Below are 22,082 nucleotides of genomic sequence, written 5' to 3'. Positions count from 1 at the left end.
GTGCAGCTTCCTGCAGTTTCTGTGGCTCTGAAAGCCCCTGGCTTGGAAAAGCAGAACACAGCAGCAACTGACCAAACAATTGGGAAGGGACACAAAGAATGTGGTGCCTTTCACTGTCTGTACCTCACCTGTTTACAGAGGAGAGACGTTGCCTTAAAGAGAGACTCTGGAACCAAACCCATGAGAACCTGGACTTTTAATTTAATTCCCAATGAACTTGGGAATTGCCTTAAAATGAATCTGAGGACCTGAACTTTTCCTTGGGAATTGACTTAATCTGAGAATGGATGCTGAACCCCTGGTCCTCAACTCATCCATTTGCTAGAAGTCTTAGCAAGCCAGATTCTCTAAAAATGCTCATCCCAGGATGGTTTGGTTTGGAAGGGACCTCAAAGATCCTTTAGTTCCAACCCTCAACCCCCACCACGCACAGGGACAGTGCAGGTCCCAAAATATTGTCCTGAAGGGTGCAGGGACAGGTTGTTGTGGTGTGCTGGGTTCTTCCTTCATGCAGGCTTTGCTGGGGAAGGTTCCTGACACGTTCCAGGTTCCCAGATGGTGACTGGAGCTGAGGATTTCACAGGCTCCTGGATATTTTTAGCAGAGGAAGGTTTTTGTGCAACAACTGTTGCCTTTTCTAGCAACAACTCAAATCCCCAGAACTGCTGAGACCTTGTGAAATTCAGGTTTTGCATAACATTCAGTAGTAAAGCAGCGAGGTTTGGATGGAAATGGAATTTAAAACACTGGTCTAAGTCTGGGGAAGGAAAAAAAAAAAGCCTTTGCAAAGCTCTGACTCGTGGGAAGCTTCCCAGTTACAGGTGCTTGGGGAAGCTGTGGAGCTGTTTCAGGGATTCCAGGACTGAATCTGTGGTTTGGGACAGAAAACCCAGGGTTCTGTGAGCTATGGGGTCGTGTCCCTGTGGTAACTTGGATGTGCTTGAGCTGCTCTTTCCTTTCAGAGGAGCTGCAGCCACAGAGCTGGTGGTGACAGGAGAAATCCACTTCGAATGGGAGGTGTTTGGCTTTTGAGAAACTTCTCCAAGAAGTTAATCTCCCCCTTTGCACAAATTTTCTGACGTTTGACAGTTTTCTGGTGGTGGCAGTGTCCTTGTGAAAGTTTAAAATGCTCTGGGAGAAAATCAACCTGCTTTTTCTAGCAGTGAAGCCTTATTTTTTTTCAAGGAAAGGTGGTTTGCTGAGGGGAAAAAAACCCAGGAAATTCTGACGCATTCTGGAGATAAAAATATCCTGTTCCTTAAGATAAAAGTAATAATTTTATTGGGTTTTCTGTAAAAGAAACATTTCAAGGCCAGAGAGAGAAAAGTTTTGAAAACATCTCTTTTATTTTTTTTCTCTTTTGTTTCACAAATATATTTCCCACCCTGTGAGCTCAGGTGGAGCCCCCTTTCTCTTTTTTATCCCCTTCTCTCCCATTTATCCCCCTTCTACTGTTTATCCCTTTTCTCCCATTTATCCCCTTTCTCCCCCTTCTCCCATTTATTTCCTTTTTCTTCCATTTTTCCCTTTGCCCCTTTCTCCCCCTTCTCACATTTATTCCACTTTCTCCCATTTATCCCCTTTGTCCCATTTATTTCCTTTTCCCCGCTTCTCCCCTTTCTCCCATTTATTTCCTTTTTCTCCCATTTATATCCTTTTCCTCCCATTTATTTTCTTTCCTCCCATTTATTTTCTTTTCCTCCCATTTATTTTCTTTTCCTCCTATTTATTTCCTTTTCCTCCCATTTCTCCCCTTCTCCCACTCCCCCTTTCCCTGCTGCTGTTCCCCAGGGCAGGTGCATTCCCTCCTGCCATTCCAGACCTATTTCCACCTTTCCAAACGCAATCAGCTCCACCTCCTCCTTTGCTTTTTCCCTCCCCAGGGCCGCAGACCCGGCTACTTCTCCTTCTTGGATCCCTTTTCTCCCGGCGTCTGGCTCTTCATGCTCCTCGCCTACCTGGCCGTCAGCTGTGTCCTGTTCCTGGTGGCTCGGTAATGTGGCTTTCCCTTCCTCGCGGTGCCCCCTAGTGTCACTGGCAGACCGAGGGGACACGGGGACATCCTCTGCCCCCCACATCCCCGGGATGGGCTAGCAAGAAGGGTCCCAGCCCTCTGCCAGCTGGGGACTGGGGTTTGTCACCGTGTCCCCGCGCTGGAATGGCCATCGAGCGCTGCTTTGGGATGGGTTTGGTGCCCAGAGAAGGTTTTGCTGTTGAAATGCTCCCTGCAGGTGTTTTTTTACCCTTTGTCCCGAGCAGGGAGGGTGGAGGATGGTAGCAAAATCCATTCTGAGGTGTCAACACGAATTCCACGAGTGATGCCTGGCTCCCCTGGCCCTGTGCAACCCAGTTCGTGGAGGAAAGGGAAATTCATGAATATCTTTGAGCAGCTGATGTGCAGAACCTCGCTTGGCAGCTCTCAGCTCCATTCCCCTATGACTAATTTAAATCACTCTTAAAATACCTTGTTGAGTGCTCGCCTGCAGCCTGGCCCCCATCGAGGCCCAGGCTCTGGGCTCCAGTCTGCTCTCCCTGCCCTCCCAAACCCCTGAGGAGGGGCTGTTCTAGGCAGGGCAGGGCTGTGTCCTGGCACTGTGTGCCACAGCCTGCTCCAGCCCCGATGGCTCTTTTGGGACCCCCTTAATGCCCAATTCTCATCTCACAAATCGGAGCTGTGCTGTCGCTCGCTCCCCCAGCGTGGCTAAAGTTGTCATCCTGACAGGGCTTTAATGGGCTCCTTGAATGCTGTTACAGCCTCAGAAACACAGGTCTGGAGAAACCATTGAATTATGCAGAGCTGCTGCCTCTTTAGCCCCTTCCTCATGTTTTAAATATGATTCTCCAAAAAGGTGCCTTTACCCAGCTCCGCAGTGGAGAGGGAGCTTTGGCTGCTGCTCCCTGCTTTGCTCAGCAGGAAGGAGCTTTTGACCCTGTGAGCTGCAGGCTCTCCCAGAGCTCTGGGGTTTGCTGCCAGTGTTTGATCCACCATGGAAAGTCTGCAGGAAATAACCTTCTCTTCCTCCCTGGCACCATGGTGAGAGAGGAGATGCAGGGATGAAAATAACCCCCCCATTTTGGCTAAATACAATGTGAGCTGGCACAGCCCTGCAGCTGTTTTGGCAATTGCCCCAAAATGACCCTCCCAGGCCCCTGCTTTCTTAACTAGAGCAGGATGATGAAGTGCAGCACATGAACTGGCAGACTTTTGTAGCAACCAGGGAACTGGGGACTGGAAACAACGAGAGAGAGAGAGAGAGAGAGAGAGAGAGTGAGAGAGAGAGAGGTGCACTCACAGCAGTGACAGGCTGTCAGATGTTTCCCATTCCCACCTCTGTCCTGTCCCTGGAGGATGGGATGCTTTGAAACACCAGCACTCAGCTTCCAACTCCACCTCAGACCTTCTCAGAGCAACCCTTTGCACCAACACATTTTTTCCTTGATGGTTTAAAGCAGTCTGGGCTCACACACTTCGCATTTGAACTTCCCGTCAGCGCTCGTGCTCCGGCAGGGAGCACAGCCAAAGATGTTTGATTCCTAATTCCCATCAAGTCCGTGCACATCTGGAGTTCCTGCTGAGGTGTGAATCTGCACACGGGGCTGCAGGATGCACGCAGAGCTGCCCAGAGCAGAGCCTCTCAAAGTTTTTGCAAATCTTTACAAGAAAGCCCCTGGCTCCTGAGTCTTAGAGCAATCGTTTCACTCAGCTCTGAGCCCTGGGCATCAACTGACAGCAAAGCATTTCCTCCTCAGAAAACTCTGCCTCCAGGAGAGCTGGAGCTTCACAGCTTCGCTCTCTTTTTTGTTTTTTTTTTTAGAGTGTCCCATTTCCCAGCACATTCCCTGAGCTCCCCTTTCTTGTCCTTTCAGGCTGACACCGTACGAGTGGTACAGCCCCCACCCCTGCTCCCAAGGCCGATGCAACCTCCTGGTGAACCAGTACTCGCTGGGGAACTCGCTGTGGTTCCCAGTGGGGGGGTTCATGCAGCAGGGCTCCACCATCGCCCCCCAGGCTCTGTCCACGCGCTGCGTCAGCGGAGTCTGGTAAGGAGGGCAGCCCTTCCCTTCAGGAATGTTTCTCCGGGCAGAAGTGGATGTGAAGGAGGGATTTCTTCACGGAAAGGGTTGTGGGACATCTGGAGGGGCTGCCCAGGGAGGTGGTGGAGGTGTTCAAGGATGACTGGGTGTGGCACTCACTTGTCTGGGTGACAAGGTGGGGATCGATGGTTTTGGAGGGATTTTGAGCCTCAGCGTTTCTGAGAGGCAAAGGGTGGGGATGGAGAGCACATTTCCTGAGGGAATCCACATCTCCTCTTCCCTCTCCCTAGGTGGGCGTTCACCTTGATCATCATCTCCTCCTACACAGCCAACCTGGCAGCGTTCCTGACCGTCCAGCGGATGGACGTCCCCATCGAGTCCGTGGATGACCTCGCTGACCAGACAACCATCGAGTACGGCACCATCCACGGCGGCTCCAGCATGACCTTCTTCCAAGTAAACCCCATTCTCTGGCTGCCTGGGGGGCAGGGGGTGCACAGGACACCCCTCAATCAGATTGGGGTGTCCCCTCAGCCCGTGTCACTCCAGTTGCTGGCACGGAGGGGACCTCTGGAGAGATCCCTGCACAGGGTGGCGATGATGGGGTGAATGGTGGGAGAGGCATGATGGAGGACACAGAAGGGAATTTGACAAGGAAGTCGAATTTTCATGGGTTTCCACATGGTTTTAGCTTTTATTTGAGAGTTATTCAGGTGGGATAAGCAAAGAAACATTTGCACAGCTCAGGCAGGCTCGCAGAAGTCGAAGTGCTGGAGCCTGTATGAGGTCAGTGGCACTGAAATAAGTCAAGTGTATGCAAAGTTATGTGGGCCATTTAGCCCAATTTCATTTTTATCTTCCCTGCTCTGCTCAGAAGGGAAATAAATGAGTGAATCTTTTTCTGCAGCGCTCTGAACACACAAAGAACTGCTTGAGGATTATTAATTTATTTATTACTTGTTGAAATTCCAAAAGGAGAGAAAGCTTGTTCTCACTCTTTCCCCACACTCTGAGTCTGAGCTGAATTTGGAAGGCTGGGAAATCTCTGGAGTCAGCCTGAGCTTTTCAGGCCAACTTGATGCTCTTCAGGGGTATGGAAAAGAGCTACTTTTAATCCAAACTTTACATCTAAAATGAGCTGAGCAGAGCCTGAGTGAGGTGGTTGTATACAAGGGGCTCACTTGAGGAAAGCTTTCAAGTTTAAACCCCTGACTGTGTCTCTGCACTGCCTGGCAGTGAGGAAATCAGAGAGGAAATTAGGAAAAGAGGGTTTTGTCCCATTTGTGGTGCTTTAAGCTGTGTTGGGATCCATTTGCCTCTGGTGTAAGGATGGGGAGGTTAAAGTAGTGATGGATAAACAGCCTCCATCCCCCTCCCTTCCTGGGTGCACGAAGGAATGTTTGTCCCCTCCTGGGGCACCTTGTCCTGGCAGTGCTTCCCCTGGCACTGACACACAGTTTAAGGTCTAAAAATGCAGCAAATTGGGACCAAACTCCCCCAGCTCATCTGTCTCCTGCCCAAGTGGCTGCACCCAGAGGACAGAGCTGGACAGATGAGGGCAGGAACTGGGTCAGATTCCCTGAGGCTCTCCAGCATCGCTCGCCAGCCACAGAGAACCAGCCCTGGACTGTGTGGAAATCCTCGTGTAGAGCAGGGTGTGTTTATATTCAGTCTTTGTGCCAGCAGGTTTCACTCTCTGCTCAGCACAGGCAAGAGACATTAATCATTGCCAGCTTTCTTTTCATTGGACCAAGGTGGTTCAGCCACCAGCAAACTCTGAGCATTTGGGGCTGGCTGAGCTTTAGTTTATTGTAATCAATGACAAAAACCCCAGCTCTTCCTAGCAAGCACTTTAACTGGCCTCACAGGGAGGGTGAACCAAATCTGGATTATTTTTTGAATAAAATTTGTGAGCAGCAATCTCCAGAGAGCTTTTGTGCTGCCCCCAGCCCTCAGTGCCTTCCTCAGGGTGCTGAAGTCTGGCTCTGACACTGAAGAACTGTTGGGACAATGTTTGAGGGATGGTCAGTACGGTGTGAGCTCTACAGGGAGCACACAGAAGTTTCACCAAAGCAGGAGCCATTTCTTCCAGCTTTTTTTTGTGTGTTTTTGATACATGGTGACTGAAATCCTGATAATTTTTTTTTTCCTAAAATTACCAGACCCCGTTGGAATCGGGGCATTTCATGCCCAGCTTTTCCAACAAATTCCCAACACATTTGGGTCTCTTTGAGATAAACAAAGATGAAGCATCAAAATCCTTTCTGCATCTGAAACCCGATTTCATTCCTCTCACCGTTGTGGCCTTTCCGCAGCGGCGCCTGATTTGGGGGGATTTAATTTTCGGGGTCTAATTTACCCCAAATCTCCTCCCTGAGCCGTGTCTGCCTCTCTCCTCCCCGCAGAACTCCCGCTACCAGACGTACCAGCGGATGTGGAATTACATGTACTCCAAGCAGCCCAGCGTCTTCGTGAAGAGCACGGAGGAAGGGATCGCGCGCGTGCTGAACTCCAACTACGCCTTCCTGCTGGAGTCCACCATGAACGAGTATTATCGGCAGCGCAATTGCAACCTCACGCAGGTCGGGGGCCTTCTGGACACCAAGGGCTACGGGATTGGCATGCCCGTCGGTAGGCAGTGAAGAACAATTCTAGTCCTTCTCAGCTGTCGGCAGAGGACCAAAGGCTGCGCCGGCTCTAAAAGCCAACGTTGCATCTCACAGCTCTGCCCAGGGTCCATTTTATTTCTTACCTGTTGCCCGTGCTCAGAGCCAGATGTGAGACCCTGCTCTGGTCCAGAGCCAGATGTGAGACCCTGCTCTGGTTCAGAGCCAGATGTGACACCCTGCTCTGGTCCACAGCCAGATGTGACACCCTGCTCTGGTCCACAGCCAGATGTGACACCCTGCTCTGGTCCACAGCCAGATGTGAGACCCTGCTCTGGTCCACAGCCAGATGTGAGACCCTGCTCTGGTCCAGAGCCGTGTGAGACGCGACCGCGGCTCTTTCAATAATTCATGTGAAAGATGTCTCAAAATTGCTGCTTGTTCTCTGCATACCTGCTCTTTGCTGTTTCCTTCCCCAACCAGTGTTTGTGCATCGTTTTGTGCTCCCTGTTTTGATCCCAGAAGTGATGTCAAAGTAATGCTGTGGCAACTCTGGTAGTTTTTAGCAGGAATGTCTTAACAGCTGGTGGTTCTTGAAACTGCCGGCCAGAGAGTTGGGCGATTCAGGGACTATCTCAGCTCATCATCAGGTTTAACAAATGCAGGGGTTTTGTCTTTCAAATGGATGAGCTCACAAGAGAACATGGTCACTAAATAAGGCTTTAGTCGTTGTTATTCCAAACGATCCGTTGATCTTTTGGACAGCCTGGAAACCTTGTCCTGACCTTTAAGCCCTGGCATTTAGCAACACAAAGTTGAGGTGGATTACATAAGGCCCCGTCACACAAACAGCCACTCTAGTTCAGTGAACATGGGTAAGCTTGTAAAGTCACAGCAACCTGATCAAAGTGAGTACAAATCCCTACCTTCAGGGCTAAATTTGTTCTGACATTGTCTTGTTAAACAGTGAAACCGTAGCAGATAAGAGGAGCAGAAAGCTGCTGGCTGTGACAATAGTGCAGAGTTACTGGGAGAAGCACAGTCTTTCCCATGGCCCTTCCTTGGGATCTCTGGTGGCAGACAAGGATTTCTTGTACCAGACAAGGATCTCTGGTGGCAGACACTGGGACTGCAGCAGAGCTCCATGCCCAGCACAGGACTGAGCTCCTCCAACATGGACATTTTGTTCCATGATCCTTGGGCTCCTTCCAACTCGGGATTTCTATTCTGTGACCAGTTTGAGGGAAGGAGCATTAGAACAAGATTGAATTGGAGGCGGAATGACAAGAGAGGGACCTCCATGGGCTGCAGGAGCAGGATACTGAGCTGCTCATTCGAAAGCCAAGACTCCCCTTGTCATGGACCTGCTCCAGTGGCCTGTGTGGCTCCTGGTGGCCAGGTCAAGTCACCTTCTGCCAGTGACACTAACCAGGTGACATTCCCAGCGGCGTGGCTGCAGCTTCCCATGGCTTGCATGGACTGACAGCCCCTCCAAGCCACCCAGAGAGGAGCTGTGGTAGCTGGGCTCACTGCAGGGGTGGGGACGACACGAGTGGCGAGGATGATGATGATGATGGGGAGGAAGGCAGGGCCCTACCACGTCCCTCTCGGTGTTGCAGGCTCCGTGTTCCGCGACGAGTTCGACCTGGCCATCCTCCAGCTGCAGGAGAACAACCGCCTGGAAATCCTGAAGCGCAAGTGGTGGGAAGGAGGGAAGTGCCCCAAAGAGGAGGACCACAGAGCCAAAGGTAAGCCCTGCACTCCCGAGGGACCAGGCACAGAAACATCCTGGCCAGAGGTGCAAGGATGAGCACCCAGCTGCATGTCTACCAGGTTTTCTGCCTGGGAATCACTTTTTCCCCTTCTCCTGACCTGAGATTCCTTCCTTCACAATTCAAGGAGAAAGCCAAACCGCTCCGCTGTGCCTCACGCTGTGTGTTTTTGCCTGGGGCAGAGATAGCGGGAACAACCAAATGACAAATATTGGAGGCATATGGAGGGTAAATTAGCTTCTAATGAATGTCTGGGAAAATGGATGGCTGAAGGGATCAGACCAAAATCCTGGGTTCCTTGAAGGGAGATGGATCTCCACCACAGGCCCGCTGGTTAATGGCTCCAAGTGAAAGCGTCTTTTAAACAGCCAGGGGAAGGGACACAAGGATTTTATTAGTACATTTGTAAACTGAGGAGCAAATTCTTTTGGGTAATGCTATGCAAATTGCCATAAAAGCCACCACGTTAGGCTGATGTCCCAGCACGAGAGCAGTTGCCAGCTTGACACAGTTGCTGCATTTTTTAGTTTTGGCAGCATCCCTTTCCTCAGCGAGTGTTTTCTGCGAGGCCAGCAGGCCCCCAGTTAAAAGCACAGCCTTGTGACCTTTGTGAGAGCAGAGAAAAGAGCCAGGCCAGGTCTGGGGAAGCTCTTTTGGGGTTTTTTCCTTGCAGCAGGTATGTGTGTGTCTGTGCAGTTCCTGCTGGGACCCCACGGGGCTCAGAGGTGATGCTCATTTTTGGGCAATGCTGCTCTACAGACAACCCCAGTTATTTATCTCCAGGCTGAAGGTGTAAGACAATCAGGTTATTGCTATTAAATGAGTCACTTTTGAAGGTGGAAGGGGTTTTTTTTCTCCATGGACTGTGCCAAAAGCAACTCTAAGGTGGAATCTAGGCTGGGGGCTGTTTGGAGATGGCTTTGGGAGGGGGAAGCTGGGCTTTCTCTGGCACTACCCAGCACAATCTGTGACCGTGGGCAAGTTTTGCTGCTGGTTTGTTCCCTCTGCCATGGCTCACTTCCTCAGTTCAGGAGATGAGGAAGACTGTAGCTGTATGGAGAAAGGAAATATCTCTCAGTGAGCTTGGGAGTCTGAGGTGGCACCCAGACAGAATGAGAGGAGGATGTAGAGAGAGGTACAAACCCTAAATTCACACTTGTGAGCTGCTGGGGGGAGTGGATGGCCTTTACCTTTGGGTCTGAATTGTGATTCCGAGCTGTTTTCTCCTGCCTTGCCATTGCTGTGGAAACACCTCTGCAAAGTCTCTGATTTACAGACTCCCTGCATTGTTCTGGGGGTGGTGCCAAAATAATGACAGAGGAGGAGGCAGAAATGTGACCTGCTAAGTTTTAAAACAAAACAGGTCAGCGATTTACAAGGATTTTGGTGAGGTTTTATATCTAAAAGCCACGCTGAGATCAAGTCAATAAATCATTGATTCTTACGCTTTGATTTAATGCTACAGGAGGGAAAGGAAGATTTTTATAGATGTTCTTGTTGAGTAATGGCCTCACACAGCCAACCCAGGGCAGAGCACATGTTTTTAAGTAATCGGTCCAATCAGGAACTCCAACCAAACACAGGAGAGAGGAACCATACCCCAGGACAGCAAACGCTGAGGTCAGCTCATCTCACGGGCAGGTGGAGGCACGGTTTTGGGGACCAGGGCTGTGGTGGTAAGTGAAGTGATGGCCTCAGCACTTGGAAAGCTCAGGGTTTTAAGGATTTTCCTTCAGCTGTGAACTTTCTGGAATGGAGGCTGGGTAGGCATGGTGGTCATCCCATAGGAAGAGAGTTGTCTGAGGGAGGTGGGATGAGCTGTCCATGGAAGGGGCTGTTTCCTCCTCCTGGGCCAGAGGTGCTGGGCAGAGACACCCAACCCACAACCAGGAACCCCTGGGTGACAGGGACCCCATTTGTCACCCTGTAGAGTGACACAGCATCCTGCTCTTGTTCAGAGCCTCTCCTTTCCCACTGCAGTCCAAGCAGCTGGAATCATTTTCCTGCAGCACTTTGTGATGCAATCAAAGAAGCTTTTCCTGGTGCCAGCTTCCTTTAAAGCCCTTCCCTGTCTCCTTTATCTCTGCTCCTTTAACAACTTTGCTCCTCTTCCTTTTCAAGTTCAAAGCCACTGGAGCTCAGTGAATAATTTGCAGGGATTAATGTGCCCCACTCATCCCACATTTTTTCCCTCCTGTTTTCAGTTTGCCCACAAATTGCTTTGTGCTTCCCTCCAACATTCTGGCTGTTTATCTGCAAAATCATCATTTCTGAGAAGGCATCTTCGATCCTGCAGTTATTGCAAGTCACTCACTTTGGCCATCTGAGTCATGCAGGGAGCTATTAATAGGACACTGCTGGCTCCGTGGTTTTGGTCCCTGGCTGGGCATCTACAATGCCAACAAAACAGCAAAACCTGGTTCTGTGCAGTGATACTTGACACTTAATGATGCTCCTGCCTCTCCAGAGTGTCTCTTCTGCTTTATTTTAGGCTTGGGAATGGAGAACATTGGCGGAATCTTCGTGGTGCTCATCTGTGGCTTAATCGTAGCAATTTTTATGGCAATGCTGGAATTTTTGTGGAGCCTTCGACATTCTGAACAGTCGGAGGTAGGACCTGGGAGTGTCCTGAGGGGACAGGATGTGTTTATTGCTGTCTGTGGGGTGTCCTAGAGCAAGTCATGTACCCAGGCTGAGGAGCAATCCCAGGCAGGACACCTCAAACACAGGAACAGGCTTGGTGCTTTGGGCAGGGTTTGAAATCCACGAGTTTCTCGTGCACTCCTACTCAGAGCGAGGCTGTAGAGATGCTCCGAGGGCTTTCAGAGGGATCAAAGATGTGTACAACATCCAGGTACCTTTCCTGGAGGTGGAATTCCTACTGCAGCAGGTTTGGGTCTTGTGCAGATGAGGAACACAGAGGGGGTCTCTGATGAGAGGTGGAGTTGGGTTAAATCGAGTGTGGATGTCTGAGCACTGATGTTGAAAAGCAGCAGCACTGAGTCCATAAAAATCCGGTGTCAGAATCACATCATGGAATCTTAAAATCATCTTGGCCTGGGTTGGAAGGGACATTAAAGCTCATCCAGTTCCATGGTCAGGGACACCTCCCACTGTCCCAGGTCACTCCAAGCCCTCATCACTCCAGAGCCCCTGAGGGACTCAGAGCTCGCTCAGGTGAGCAGGACAGCTCCGTTCTCCCCTGCAGGTGTCGGTGTGCCAAGAGATGGTGACGGAGCTGCGCAACATCATCCTGTGCAAGGACAGTTTCCACCCCCGTCGGAGGCGAGGGGGGGTGGTACGGACTCGCCCCGCTCTGCCCGAGGAGCGCCGAGCCCGCAGCACAACCACGCTCAGCAACGGCAAGCTGTGCAGCGGGGGCGAGCCAGACCCCCTGGCACAAAGACTGGCACAAGAGGCAGCCCTGGTCGCCCGGGGCTGCACCCACATCCGCGTGTGCCCCGAGTGCCGCCGCTTCCAGGGGCTCCGGGCGCGGCCGGCCGTGGGGTCACCGGCGCGGAGCGAGGAGAGCCTGGAGTGGGACAAGGCCACCAACAGCAGCGGGCCCGAGTAACGCCAGGCCCGGGGCGGCGGGGTGGGACGAGAGGGTCCTGTTCCATTTTACAGAACACGGACTTGTACAATGTCAACTCGTTTTTAAATCAATAGCGGTTACCCGGCTTCTCCAGAGCGAGGCGGATCTTGGGGCGGACGCAAAGGCGGAGGGCTGGCTGCGGTTTGGGTGCCCGCTGCAGCCTGCCGGGGCAGCAGGGAGGTCCTGGTGGCTGTCCAGAGGTTGTCTCTGGGAAGGAGGGATGTGGTGGGTGGCTGGTGTAGCAGATATCGCCCACCCAAGGGCAGGAGGGGTTCTTGGGACTTCTCCCCCTCCACGGTCAGGAGAAAGGACACTGGCACTGCCTCTCCATCACTTACTGGGGGATGTTCTCCGAGGGCAGCGGGTGGGACTTTTTATTTGCCGTGGCTATGGGAAGGCAGGAGTCTTTATTTTGGGGTTTTTTTTGTTGTTTTTTTTTTTTTTGTTTAATTTGGGTATGTCAGGACCCAGTCTCCAAGGCATCAGGTGCTGAACTCTTCTTCCTTTCCAGAGGGTGGCAGGGGGGTTGAAGGGGGAAGGCGAGGATGGGATGGGGCACGCTCCCTGTGAGAAGCAGCATTTGCAGGAAGTGCATCTGAGGAGTTGTTAAAGTTACATATATAGAGAAATATATCTATACATAGATATATATATATATATATATTAAAATGCCAAAAAACAGCCAACAAACACAATGAACTCAAAGAGGCCTTGAAACGCCTGGAATTTCAGGGGTTCTGTGTCTTTTGTTTCCTTCTGGGGTTATCTTTTGGGCTTTTTGGTTTTTTTTCCTTTTCCTTTCTGTTCTTGGGATGGGGTGGGGGGAGCCCTGGGGGCGGCTGCCCATCCCCACCAGGCGAGGGAGGAGGTGTTGGGACCCCCAAGGTGTCCCTGGCTGTGCTCTGCACACTCCTGAAGTGACTCTGGGCTCTGCCCCAGGCTCACGAGCTCCCCAAATCCGTGACCCTGAGGAACACCCTCAACTTCCAGGGTGATTTCCAGCCACACAGCATTTGAGAAAATCATTAGCCCGGGATCTCATGTATGGAAAATAGTGACTTCCCTAGAAACAGCAGCAGCTCACCCTCTGCTTGGTACAGATGTGGGGTTTACACTGGCAAATTTAATTTTCTGATTGAAAAAACAAATTCTATGCAATTTCTGGTCGTTAAAGGAAAGAGATGACAATGGAGAGGGGCAGGGGAGATAAAGCCTTGAGTGAAGGTACATCCTGTTCTTGAATTGTTTTCTTTTCTTTTTGTCTTGAATGTACGGAAATAAAAAATGTCCTTGTATAATCATGCTTTTTTTTTTTTTTTTTTTCTTTTTTTTTTCTCTTCCCTGTTCAGTCAGGAGAGTTGTGAGACAGTTTGAGGCCTGTCTGCTCAGGGAGAAACTCAGCAACTTGACAGGCAAGAGGTGCTTTGGCTGTTGCAGGTCTCTGCTGCCCGAGAGTGTCCCCACCCCTGGTGTTGCTGTTACCTGTAGCTGAATGGAAAACAGGAGTTAAAAAAGCAAAGGTCATTTAAAAAAACCAAAAAACAACCAGATACCTGGTGATGAGGGAGGAGAGAACTCAGAACTGACAGCAGGGTGAGCAGGGGTGCAGCTCCATCCTTCCCATGGGTGGTTGGAGCCCAGCTGTGAATCCAGGATGATTCCAGCAGATGTTTCTGAGGGGGATACACAGGGAATGGGGTGTGATCCAAGGTGATGGGTACAGCAGGGTTGTTCTGTTGCTCCCAGCAGGGTGTGAAGGGAAGCTCTGCCTCCCAGTGAATGTAAAACAGGCAGCAGGGAGGGGATTTAGAACTTGTTTTTTCGGATGTTGTGTGAGATGCTCATAGAGATCCTTCCTGGTTTCACATCTCTAAAACCACAGGATGTTCCCCTCTCCCTGACATAAACTGAGCAGTGAGATAAGGCCAGGCTCCCCCAATGGTTGGAGAGGCAGATCCTCAGCTGAGGTAAGTCAGTAAAACTCCATCCAGCTCTGCAAGGAGCCAGGCTGGGCTTTCACAGCACTGACAGCAGCACTAGAGACATCTGAGAGTGCCTGTGTTGTGCTTAAAGGCCAACATGTTTCTACGAGCCGCAGAATATATTCATCAAAAGGAAGCTGCTTTTTAAAATTTATTTACAGATTAGCAGAAGAAAAGGCTCCATGAATCATTTATCAGACCTGATGTTTTTTTCACTGCTTCCCCGCATTGAATAAAGAGAAATCTTGACAGAGCCAGACATTATTCTGCACCTCCAAAGATCTTGCAGTCATCTGCTCAGACAGAGGATGTCAGTGAAAAAAATGATGAGAAACCACCTGGTTTCTGAGTGTCTTTGCTTTTTATCTCTCCTGTTAGCTTGCTCCACCCACATGGTGTTTTATATCTGGGTCTGTATTTTAAGGAGATTTGTTTCATGTCCCTCTTGCCCTCCTCTCTTTTTAATGTTGTTTTTTTCCTTTTTTTTTAATATTCAGAGGTTTTGCACTCAGAGCAGAAATGGACAAGGAGGATAAAAGCTGATGTCATTGAGATGCCTTTTCTAATGTGCCTCTGCCCTGTATTTTCTGCTCCCTGGTAAATCCTTGCAGGTCCCACCCTGGAGGGAGCAGGCAGCATTATGCATGTGCTGGGCTTGTGCTCACACACATCTGCGTGCCCAGATGGGTTTACATCTCACATATTCCCTCTCTCCCCAGTTTTTTTTCCCCTTTCCTCTCATCTTTGAAGCCATTGTGGGGGCTCTCTTGCTCAGCCAGCCCCAATGCTAATGCAGTTCAAGATCTGGAGTAGTTTGCCTTGCAAAAGGCACTTTCCCAGTATTGCTGTCTCCTGATAAACCCCGGGTAATTCTAGTAAGATATCTCGGCAAATTCCACCGGGAGCCAAAGATTAGATCAATTAAAATGTAATACTTTGCTTTATCCCCTCTAACCAGTATGTTTGAGCCTCCTGCTGCCCTCTGTTTCGGGCTCACGTCTCTCCCTGCCCTGACAGCCAATTCTCCAGCCCTGGCTCAGTCGACAGCAGCCTGGCAGCTTCCTAACTAAAAGGCCTGGAATCTCTTCTCATGGGCTAAAACCCGTGTTTGTGTTGTTTTTTTCCAGGCAGTTCCATTTTCACCTAATGATAAAAAGCTGTTTTCTCCCTGGAGGTTGCATGGGTGAAGGTATTAACGAGGCCTGGACTAACCTGGGGGCATTTCCTGAGCTGAGCCATGTACCTGAAACAGAAAAGGGTTGTTCTGTGAGCACAAAACCTTAGGAAGAGAGATGCTGAGCTATAAATTATAGAACAGACACTAAGCCCTCAGTGGTCCTGAGGCAGGAATATTTTTAACCATTCCACAGCCACAGAAATCTTCCCTGCTTCTGCCCTTCTCCTTGAACCCCAAGTGCTTCACCAGGTAAGTGACCCAAAAGGTGGAGAAAGATCCAGAGGGAGCAGCTTTTTTGGCAGAGATTTGGAGTTACAGAAGGGGTGTGAATCCCTGGAGCTGTGGGCACAGGGAAACTGGGATAGACACAGGAGTGTGGGTAACTGGTTTGGATGGTTCCTGGGTGATGGCTCTGAATGGCAGGAAAAAAGGGTAAAAAGAAGAGAACTGTGGGTGAGAACTGTTCAGTGGAGGCTGGCTGGTTCCTAAGGAGGTTTCTAAACTGGTTTCTAAGTTTCTGTAAGAGCCAATAAGCAAAGGTGGACTGGTTTGGGGTGAAGCTGTCACAAGCTGGCTGTGAAAAGCCCAGTATGAGTGATCAGAGCCCCTGCAACACTTTAGTTTCATTTAGCTCTGTAGTTAATTACCTTCAGGATGGGTGTTTCTCTCTTCTGCTCCACTTGTTCATCCAGTGAAGGTCATGGAATTTCTTGCACTGACTTTGGCTAGAGGGGGAAAGCAGCAGTGGCCATCAGGAGGAGTGAGGGCAAGGGAAACAGCCCCAGTGTGGGCAGAATCAGGCAGCAGGAACTGCAAACTGCCACCAGAAATGGTAAAAAGTAAGTCTGGGCTCACATGTGACACTTGCAAGTCTGCTGAGGATCTAGGAGTGAGGGAACATCAGATTTGCCTGGAGTGAGGGGCTGAACACAGCTCAGGGAAGAGCTCAGCAAGCCCAAACTCCTGCAGAAGAGAGCATAAAGCACCCACAGTTCCAGAAACCCCATTAGGGTCTGATGGCCACTAACTGATTGAAAAGACAGAGCTGAACTCTCCTGGGCACAAAGTGGCTCTCATGAATTCGGTATAAATTGGCTTCCCTGGAACCCGACACCACACTGGGAAAATCAGCCCTGTATCAGGACAATGGGCAGGTTTATCCATCCTTCAGGGGTGGTTTTCTCCCCTCCAAGGGGGGAACCTGCTGTGTTGCAGGTGAGTTATGAGCCTGGTTGGTGGCAGGGCTGCAGCATTTCATCCCAGGGAGGATTCCAGCCCGAGGATGAGGATCTGCAGCTGCCCTGGCCTGGGTTGGGGACGTGTGGCACTGCATCAGCAGCACAAAGGGCCACACAGCAGCGGCTCCCCGAGAGCCCTGCCGGGGCCAGAGCAGCATGAAAATGAAGGGAGCTTAATTAACAAAGGCTTTCTCCTCTGCTGTGTTGAGGTCTGCAGTTATCAGCGGAGCTGGCAGTTCTCAAAGACTGAAATGACAGTAGTTGGCTGTAAAAGAGATAACTGTCAGATTAGCTGGGACATATCTCCGCCGAGGTTTTCTATATCATACCTATCTTGAAGCATCTCCATGTATCAAAGGGACTAGTTGGCCATTTGCCTCTCCAAAGTACCCTTTCCACTGTGATAAATAAGGCTCTGTTACAGGGGAAAGGCCTAACATTTCTTGTGCCTTGACTCAAGCTGGTTCAGAGCAGTGTTTTACGGGCTTTGATCAATATGTGGAGACGAATCCTCGCTGTTGTTTTCAGTGCTTGATGTATTAAGTTTAGGGTACAAGGGGCAGAAAATGTCTCTTGGGGTGTAAAGACAGGGGAAAATTACATTCCTGGCAGGTTCTTCACAGGGTGAGTGGGATTTTCACTGACATTGGTGAGGAAAAGGCAGTTTAGGTACGTGTTTTTTCAAAGCTCTTCCCTGTACCGCTGAATCCCAGTTGGTTTAGGTTGGAGGAGACCTTAAAGGACCTTGCTCCATCCCTTTTTCATGGGCAGGGATGCTCTCCCTTCCAAGCACCTGTCCCTTTGCTGTTCATCCCCAAATACTCGCCCTCATGTTGTTCAGCCCCAGAAAAAAAGCTCTCAGCCTGGTTTTTGCCTGAACTCCCAGGGAACGTTCCTGAACGGAGTCCTCTGCCTTTCCAGCTCTTGCTGAGCTGAAATTTAAAGCAATTTCCTTTCAAAGCCAGAAATGAACACAAATGAGGGGAAAGAACCAGGGGAGGAAAAGAAGAAAGACCTTTTTATTCCCAGATGAGCGCTGAGATGTCTGAGCTGCAAGCCTCAAACTGATTGTTCTTCCAGAGTCTACAGCAAATGCTCCTGAGTGTTCCCGAGCACAGCCAGGGAGGATGCTCTGATTTCTGCTGGCTGAGCCAAACTGGAACAAGAAGGTGAACACACAGCCCCTGGTTTTATTGAACAACTGCTCAGCCACAGCATCCTGAGCCCTCAGCTGAAATGAAGGTCATGACATGGTAGGGAGCCAGACAGGAGCAGAAAGCCACCAAATGTCCGTGTTTTGAGGTTCTGGGAGACAGATTGTTCTCCTCTGTGAGGAAAGTTTGTCTGCTGGCCATTTCTAATGGCCCTGGCACACTGTGATTGGGTCAAATGGATGGATATTTCTGTTTGGAGCTAGGCCTTGAGTGGAAAACTGGAGTTTTGTCAGGGAATGTCTTTAAGGAAGAAAGAGTGCTGTTTTAGAAGATGTAATTTTTTACTCTGACCAACCTATTTCATTCCAATTCCTCCACGTGAACACTGCATTTCAAGGAGATGTATTTTGGAGTGAAACCCCACTGCTTTTAGGTTTGTTTTGGACAAGATCATGTCCAAGAGGAGCTGCCAGAAAACAGCAGCAAGGAGGACAATGCTGGGTGGCAAAAATTCCACCGACCACAGCAGGGACAAGAGAAGCTGCTGTCACAGCACCCCGTGCTCTGTGCTTTGCTCAGGGCTATTTCTGGGTTATTTTCTGCTGTGTCCCAGCAGCGAGGACAGAAGCAGAGCTCTGTCTCCACCAGTTGCTGGTCCATGACAGGCTGGGCTGAGTCTGCATCCCTTTCCTGCTTGGACTTTCTTGCCAGTGAGATAAGGATGAAGCCTTGCCAGGCAGAGGAAGGATGGGGCAGGGCTGGACGCCACAAACATTCACTCTTGATGCACCAGCAGTGCTTGTTGGGGCTTTGGAAATGTCACTTTTGCCACCACTCTGGAAAATGTCACTTTGGGGCTTTGGAAATGTCACTTTTGCCACCACTCTGGAAAATGGAGGTGACCTGAGTATTTCCCAGTCTCACCCACTTTGTTAAATACCTTGTCAGAGAATAGAAATGGAGGGAAATCTTTGGATGAATGTGTAGGACTGGCAAGGTTTAATCTGTTCCTGTTTGCAGAGGACTCTAAGAGCGGGTGGAGATTTGCCAAGTGTTTGCCAACATTAATGGTTAATTATTATGAATTCTGGCAGCCCACAGACGCAGCCAGCATCCTTCTCCAAGTGGGATCCAGACCTGCAATGGAGTTGTTACACACAGAAGATGGGAAGAGACAGCTTTGTTCTGTCCTGTTCTTCCAGCCAAAGCCCCATTCCAAAATCAGACAGCAGTGGCACCTCTCTGTCTCATCAGAGCTACAAATCCAGGACATTTGGCAGAGGGAGGCTCAGCCTTTTCCATGTCTGGGCTCATTTTTGTCTGCTGATGCCCTTTTTGTCTGAGTGAACAGGATGGAAATTGTGGTCCGAGATGAGATGTGTCTGGATCAGGTGGGTGCCACACCAGGGGCACATCCAGGGCTGGCTGGAGAAGGGCTCCAGGCTGGGTCAGTGAGCGCCTGGCTGTGCTGTGGCACTTCCAAAAGTGAGGATGCCATGCTGAGGGACCACAGGAGAGGACAGAGCTGGCAGATCAGATCACACGTGAGTTTGGGGGTCTCCCAAGCACAGCAGGGCAGCTGCATCCTGCACTGAGTGCCCAGCAGGGTCCCCAGGGTGATGGAGAGGGTGACAGCAGCCAGCTGAGCGAGTGTGGCCCCGAGTGGGGGAGATTTGATTTGCCAGACTTCAATTGCAGCAGTGCCATCGCAGCAGCACCTGAGAAAGCTGCCTTCATCTAACAGTAGCCATCCAGAAAATGAAATCAGCTGCACAAAAGGCTCGAGGTCCATTTGGTCCTCTGAGCACGCCTAGCAATTGCCAAATTATGAGAATGCAATAGATCTTGAGACTCCACCGGCGCTGATTTATTTCTGATTTCTCCGTTTGAACGCGCAGCCTCAATTTCCAAAGCTGAAAGCTGAGCCCTCCCCGTCTTTGGGCCACTGATGATATTTGAGAATTATGGCCACGGAGAAATGTTTGCTCTAAAAGGTAACTTCAAGGTGCATTAGTCTCGGATAATTGACAGAGACTGAAGAAGTGATTTGGGAAGCGTTTATGCGGAACCAAAGATCCCAGTGAACAGTTACCTTAAATTAATGGTGTAGCGAGGAGCAGCTTGGACTTGATCAGCTGGCACTGGTGCTAAATGAAGTCAGGCTCTAAAGTTATTAGCAAAATATCTATGAAACAGCTCTGCTATGGATTTATGAGCTTGCTTAAGTCTTTAGGGGCCAAATCTGCATTGTGCTCAGTGTTCCTTGTCTTGGGTGGGAGCAGGGAATGCTCAGCATCCGTCAGGATTGGGCTCTCCTGGAGCTCAGGTCAGGCTAGCAGGGCTCACACCTTTAACTCCCTTCTTAATCCCCAGCTGGAATGAAAGGTCTTCTCTCCACACTTAGTAAATCTCCAATTTTATTTCTCATTATTAAATCATGGAATTGGCCATAAATGTTTAAATTAAGTGAAAGGAAAAGAGATTTGTGAGAAAATTGAAGCCTCTTTGAGGAATTGAAGAATAATCTCCAAGGATGAAGGAAGTTGCATTTGCCAGACCCAAAAGTGAAAGGATCAAAAAGCTACAGAAAAGAAATAGCAAATTGCATGGTTTAAATCCTCTCCCCCACCCTCCCCCTAAAACCTCTGCTGTTTTTAATATAGGGAGAAGTATTCTGATAAGCAGCACAAGCTAAAAGATGCTCCTTTCCCCTGCTGCTGCCATTATCTCTGTGTGTGACCCAGGGAAGTTCAGGGACCTCGGTGTCCCTGTGTCCCCAATTGTGACAGTGACACTCCTGCTCTGTGTGCAGCGAGACCTTTTGAACATTATTAGTGTGAGCTGGGAATTAATTGGGTTTAGATGCCTCACTCTGGCTGGAATAAAGCCTGGTGTTTTTGTAGTTTGTTTTTTTTTTTTTTCATTAGCACAGTGAGTAATTATCTGTTTGATTTTTCACATAAAGGGTTTGAGTCTCCATCTCAGGTAATTTTTCAGGAGTACATAGGAGGATTTTTTTGCTCTTCAGACCAAATGCCAGTGAAATTAGGAATATTTGTGGCTTTTCTTCTGGATGTGATTCTCTTGTGGCCTCTGTGCAATTCCAGACCCCCATAAGTGCCCCCAGTGACAATCGTGGGTGACATTAATTTGTGGTGCATTAGAAACACGAGTAATGAGGGAAGGCTTGGGACAGGATTATGTTCAGATATTGAAGATGTTTTGCTTGCTGAGTTTAATCAGGTCCAGCTCTAAAAATATGAAAATAACTCAGATTTGGTGTCTCTGTCGCCTCACACAGACATGTCAGGGGGGTGAGTGTGGGTGTGAGGTGGCACTGTGGTACCCCCTGCACAACCAGGCAGAAGGAAGGATGTGCTGATCCCAGTTCTCCCAGTTCCCATGGCCTGTTTAACCCTGGGGAAGCGGCTGTGGGAAAGAGAGGAGCCTGCCAGGGAGAGGCCAGGGCTGGTAAAAGCTTGGGCAAGAGGATACTTGTGTGCCAGGGAGGAGGAGATGGAGACCCATCAAACTGCAACAATGAGACAGCCAACGTGATAAGCACTCAGGATCTGGGTTAGCTTGGGCTGAATTCAAACTGGTCCCTGGAGGAGGAAGATTATATTGTGTTAACAATTCCCTGACCTGTCCAGGCTCCGTGGAAATGGGCTCCAAAGTCAGCCAGGGCTACAGCGGCCACTTTCTCACACTTGCAGCACTGACCCAGTGGAGGTTAACACAGACATCTGCTCTATCCAGTCCATCTGTAATTATAGAAAGCAGCCCCTGAAATGTGTTTCGAATCAAACTGTGGTGCCAGTTACCAGCTAAAGTATGCTCCTTCTGCCTTCTAGCAACTGAATAGCACAGGTGAGCTGTGCAAAAAGAAACCCTGAGGATTGTTAGGGAAAGAGTGTGGCCTCTGAATGCAATGGAATTCTTTATCTTGCTGAAACAGATCCGAGAAGCAGAGGGGGAAGGAAAACCAAGTGCAGACAAAGCTCTCTGCGAAATGTATTGAAAGGACCAAATGAGCCGTTCAGAGCAAGGGGAGAGGAGGTTTTTTAGGGAGTGTTAGCAAGGAAATGTTCAGCTGTGCTGGCCTGCCCAGGAACCAAATAAACCCAGTGTTGTGTCAACAGGGTAAAAAGGAAGGACACCCAAGTGGTTTTCTCTCTGTTGAAAGGCAAACATGAAATGTATTTCAGCTTGGCTGCTGCTGTGCTGGGGGGAGAGTGGGGGTGGCAGGGTGACATACAGCAGGATGGTGATGGAGAGGGTCTGTGTGATGTGACACCTCCAAAGCCCTGAGCCTTTCACACGGGTAAATCGCCACAGCAAGGCTGTCATAACCCTGGCATCAGGCAAGGTTTTCTCCACCACGGTCCTGAAGAAAATGCCCTGTGCTTTGTTTAAAAATCTGCTGTGAAGCCAGCCCGGAGGAGAAGCAGGGAATGGCAGACAGTGAGCTGCATTTTAGTTGTGGTAATAGGTTTGGGCACCTTGATTAGCTCATTAGATTC

The 22,082-nt window shown here is 49.8% G+C and overlaps 1 protein-coding gene across 2 annotated transcripts in view; it reads left to right on the top strand.

The window, feature by feature from the left end:
• The window catches only part of GRIK4 (glutamate ionotropic receptor kainate type subunit 4), a 170,065-nt gene extending 156,759 nt beyond the window's left edge, over positions 1-13,306 (top strand). For both annotated transcript variants that reach the window (XM_086861508.1, XM_086861507.1), the window contains exons 14-20: positions 1,884-1,993; positions 3,868-4,041; positions 4,326-4,491; positions 6,441-6,666; positions 8,261-8,389; positions 10,905-11,023; positions 11,622-13,306. In XM_086861508.1, the coding sequence (XP_086717634.1) occupies positions 1,884-1,993; positions 3,868-4,041; positions 4,326-4,491; positions 6,441-6,666; positions 8,261-8,389; positions 10,905-11,023; positions 11,622-11,987 (1,290 nt within the window). In that variant the 3' untranslated portion in view covers positions 11,988-13,306. The remainder of the gene's footprint in view (positions 1-1,883; positions 1,994-3,867; positions 4,042-4,325; positions 4,492-6,440; positions 6,667-8,260; positions 8,390-10,904; positions 11,024-11,621) is intronic.
• Positions 13,307-22,082: the final 8,776 nt, after the last annotated feature.

The sequence above is a fragment of the Cyanistes caeruleus genome, chromosome 23 (assembly GCF_971803275.1).
Source record: "Cyanistes caeruleus chromosome 23, bCyaCae1.hap1.1, whole genome shotgun sequence".
Classification (NCBI taxonomy): Eukaryota; Metazoa; Chordata; class Aves; order Passeriformes; family Paridae; genus Cyanistes; species Cyanistes caeruleus.
Note: the sequence above shows the minus strand (reverse complement) of the source record. Positions and strands in the feature narration are given on the sequence as shown.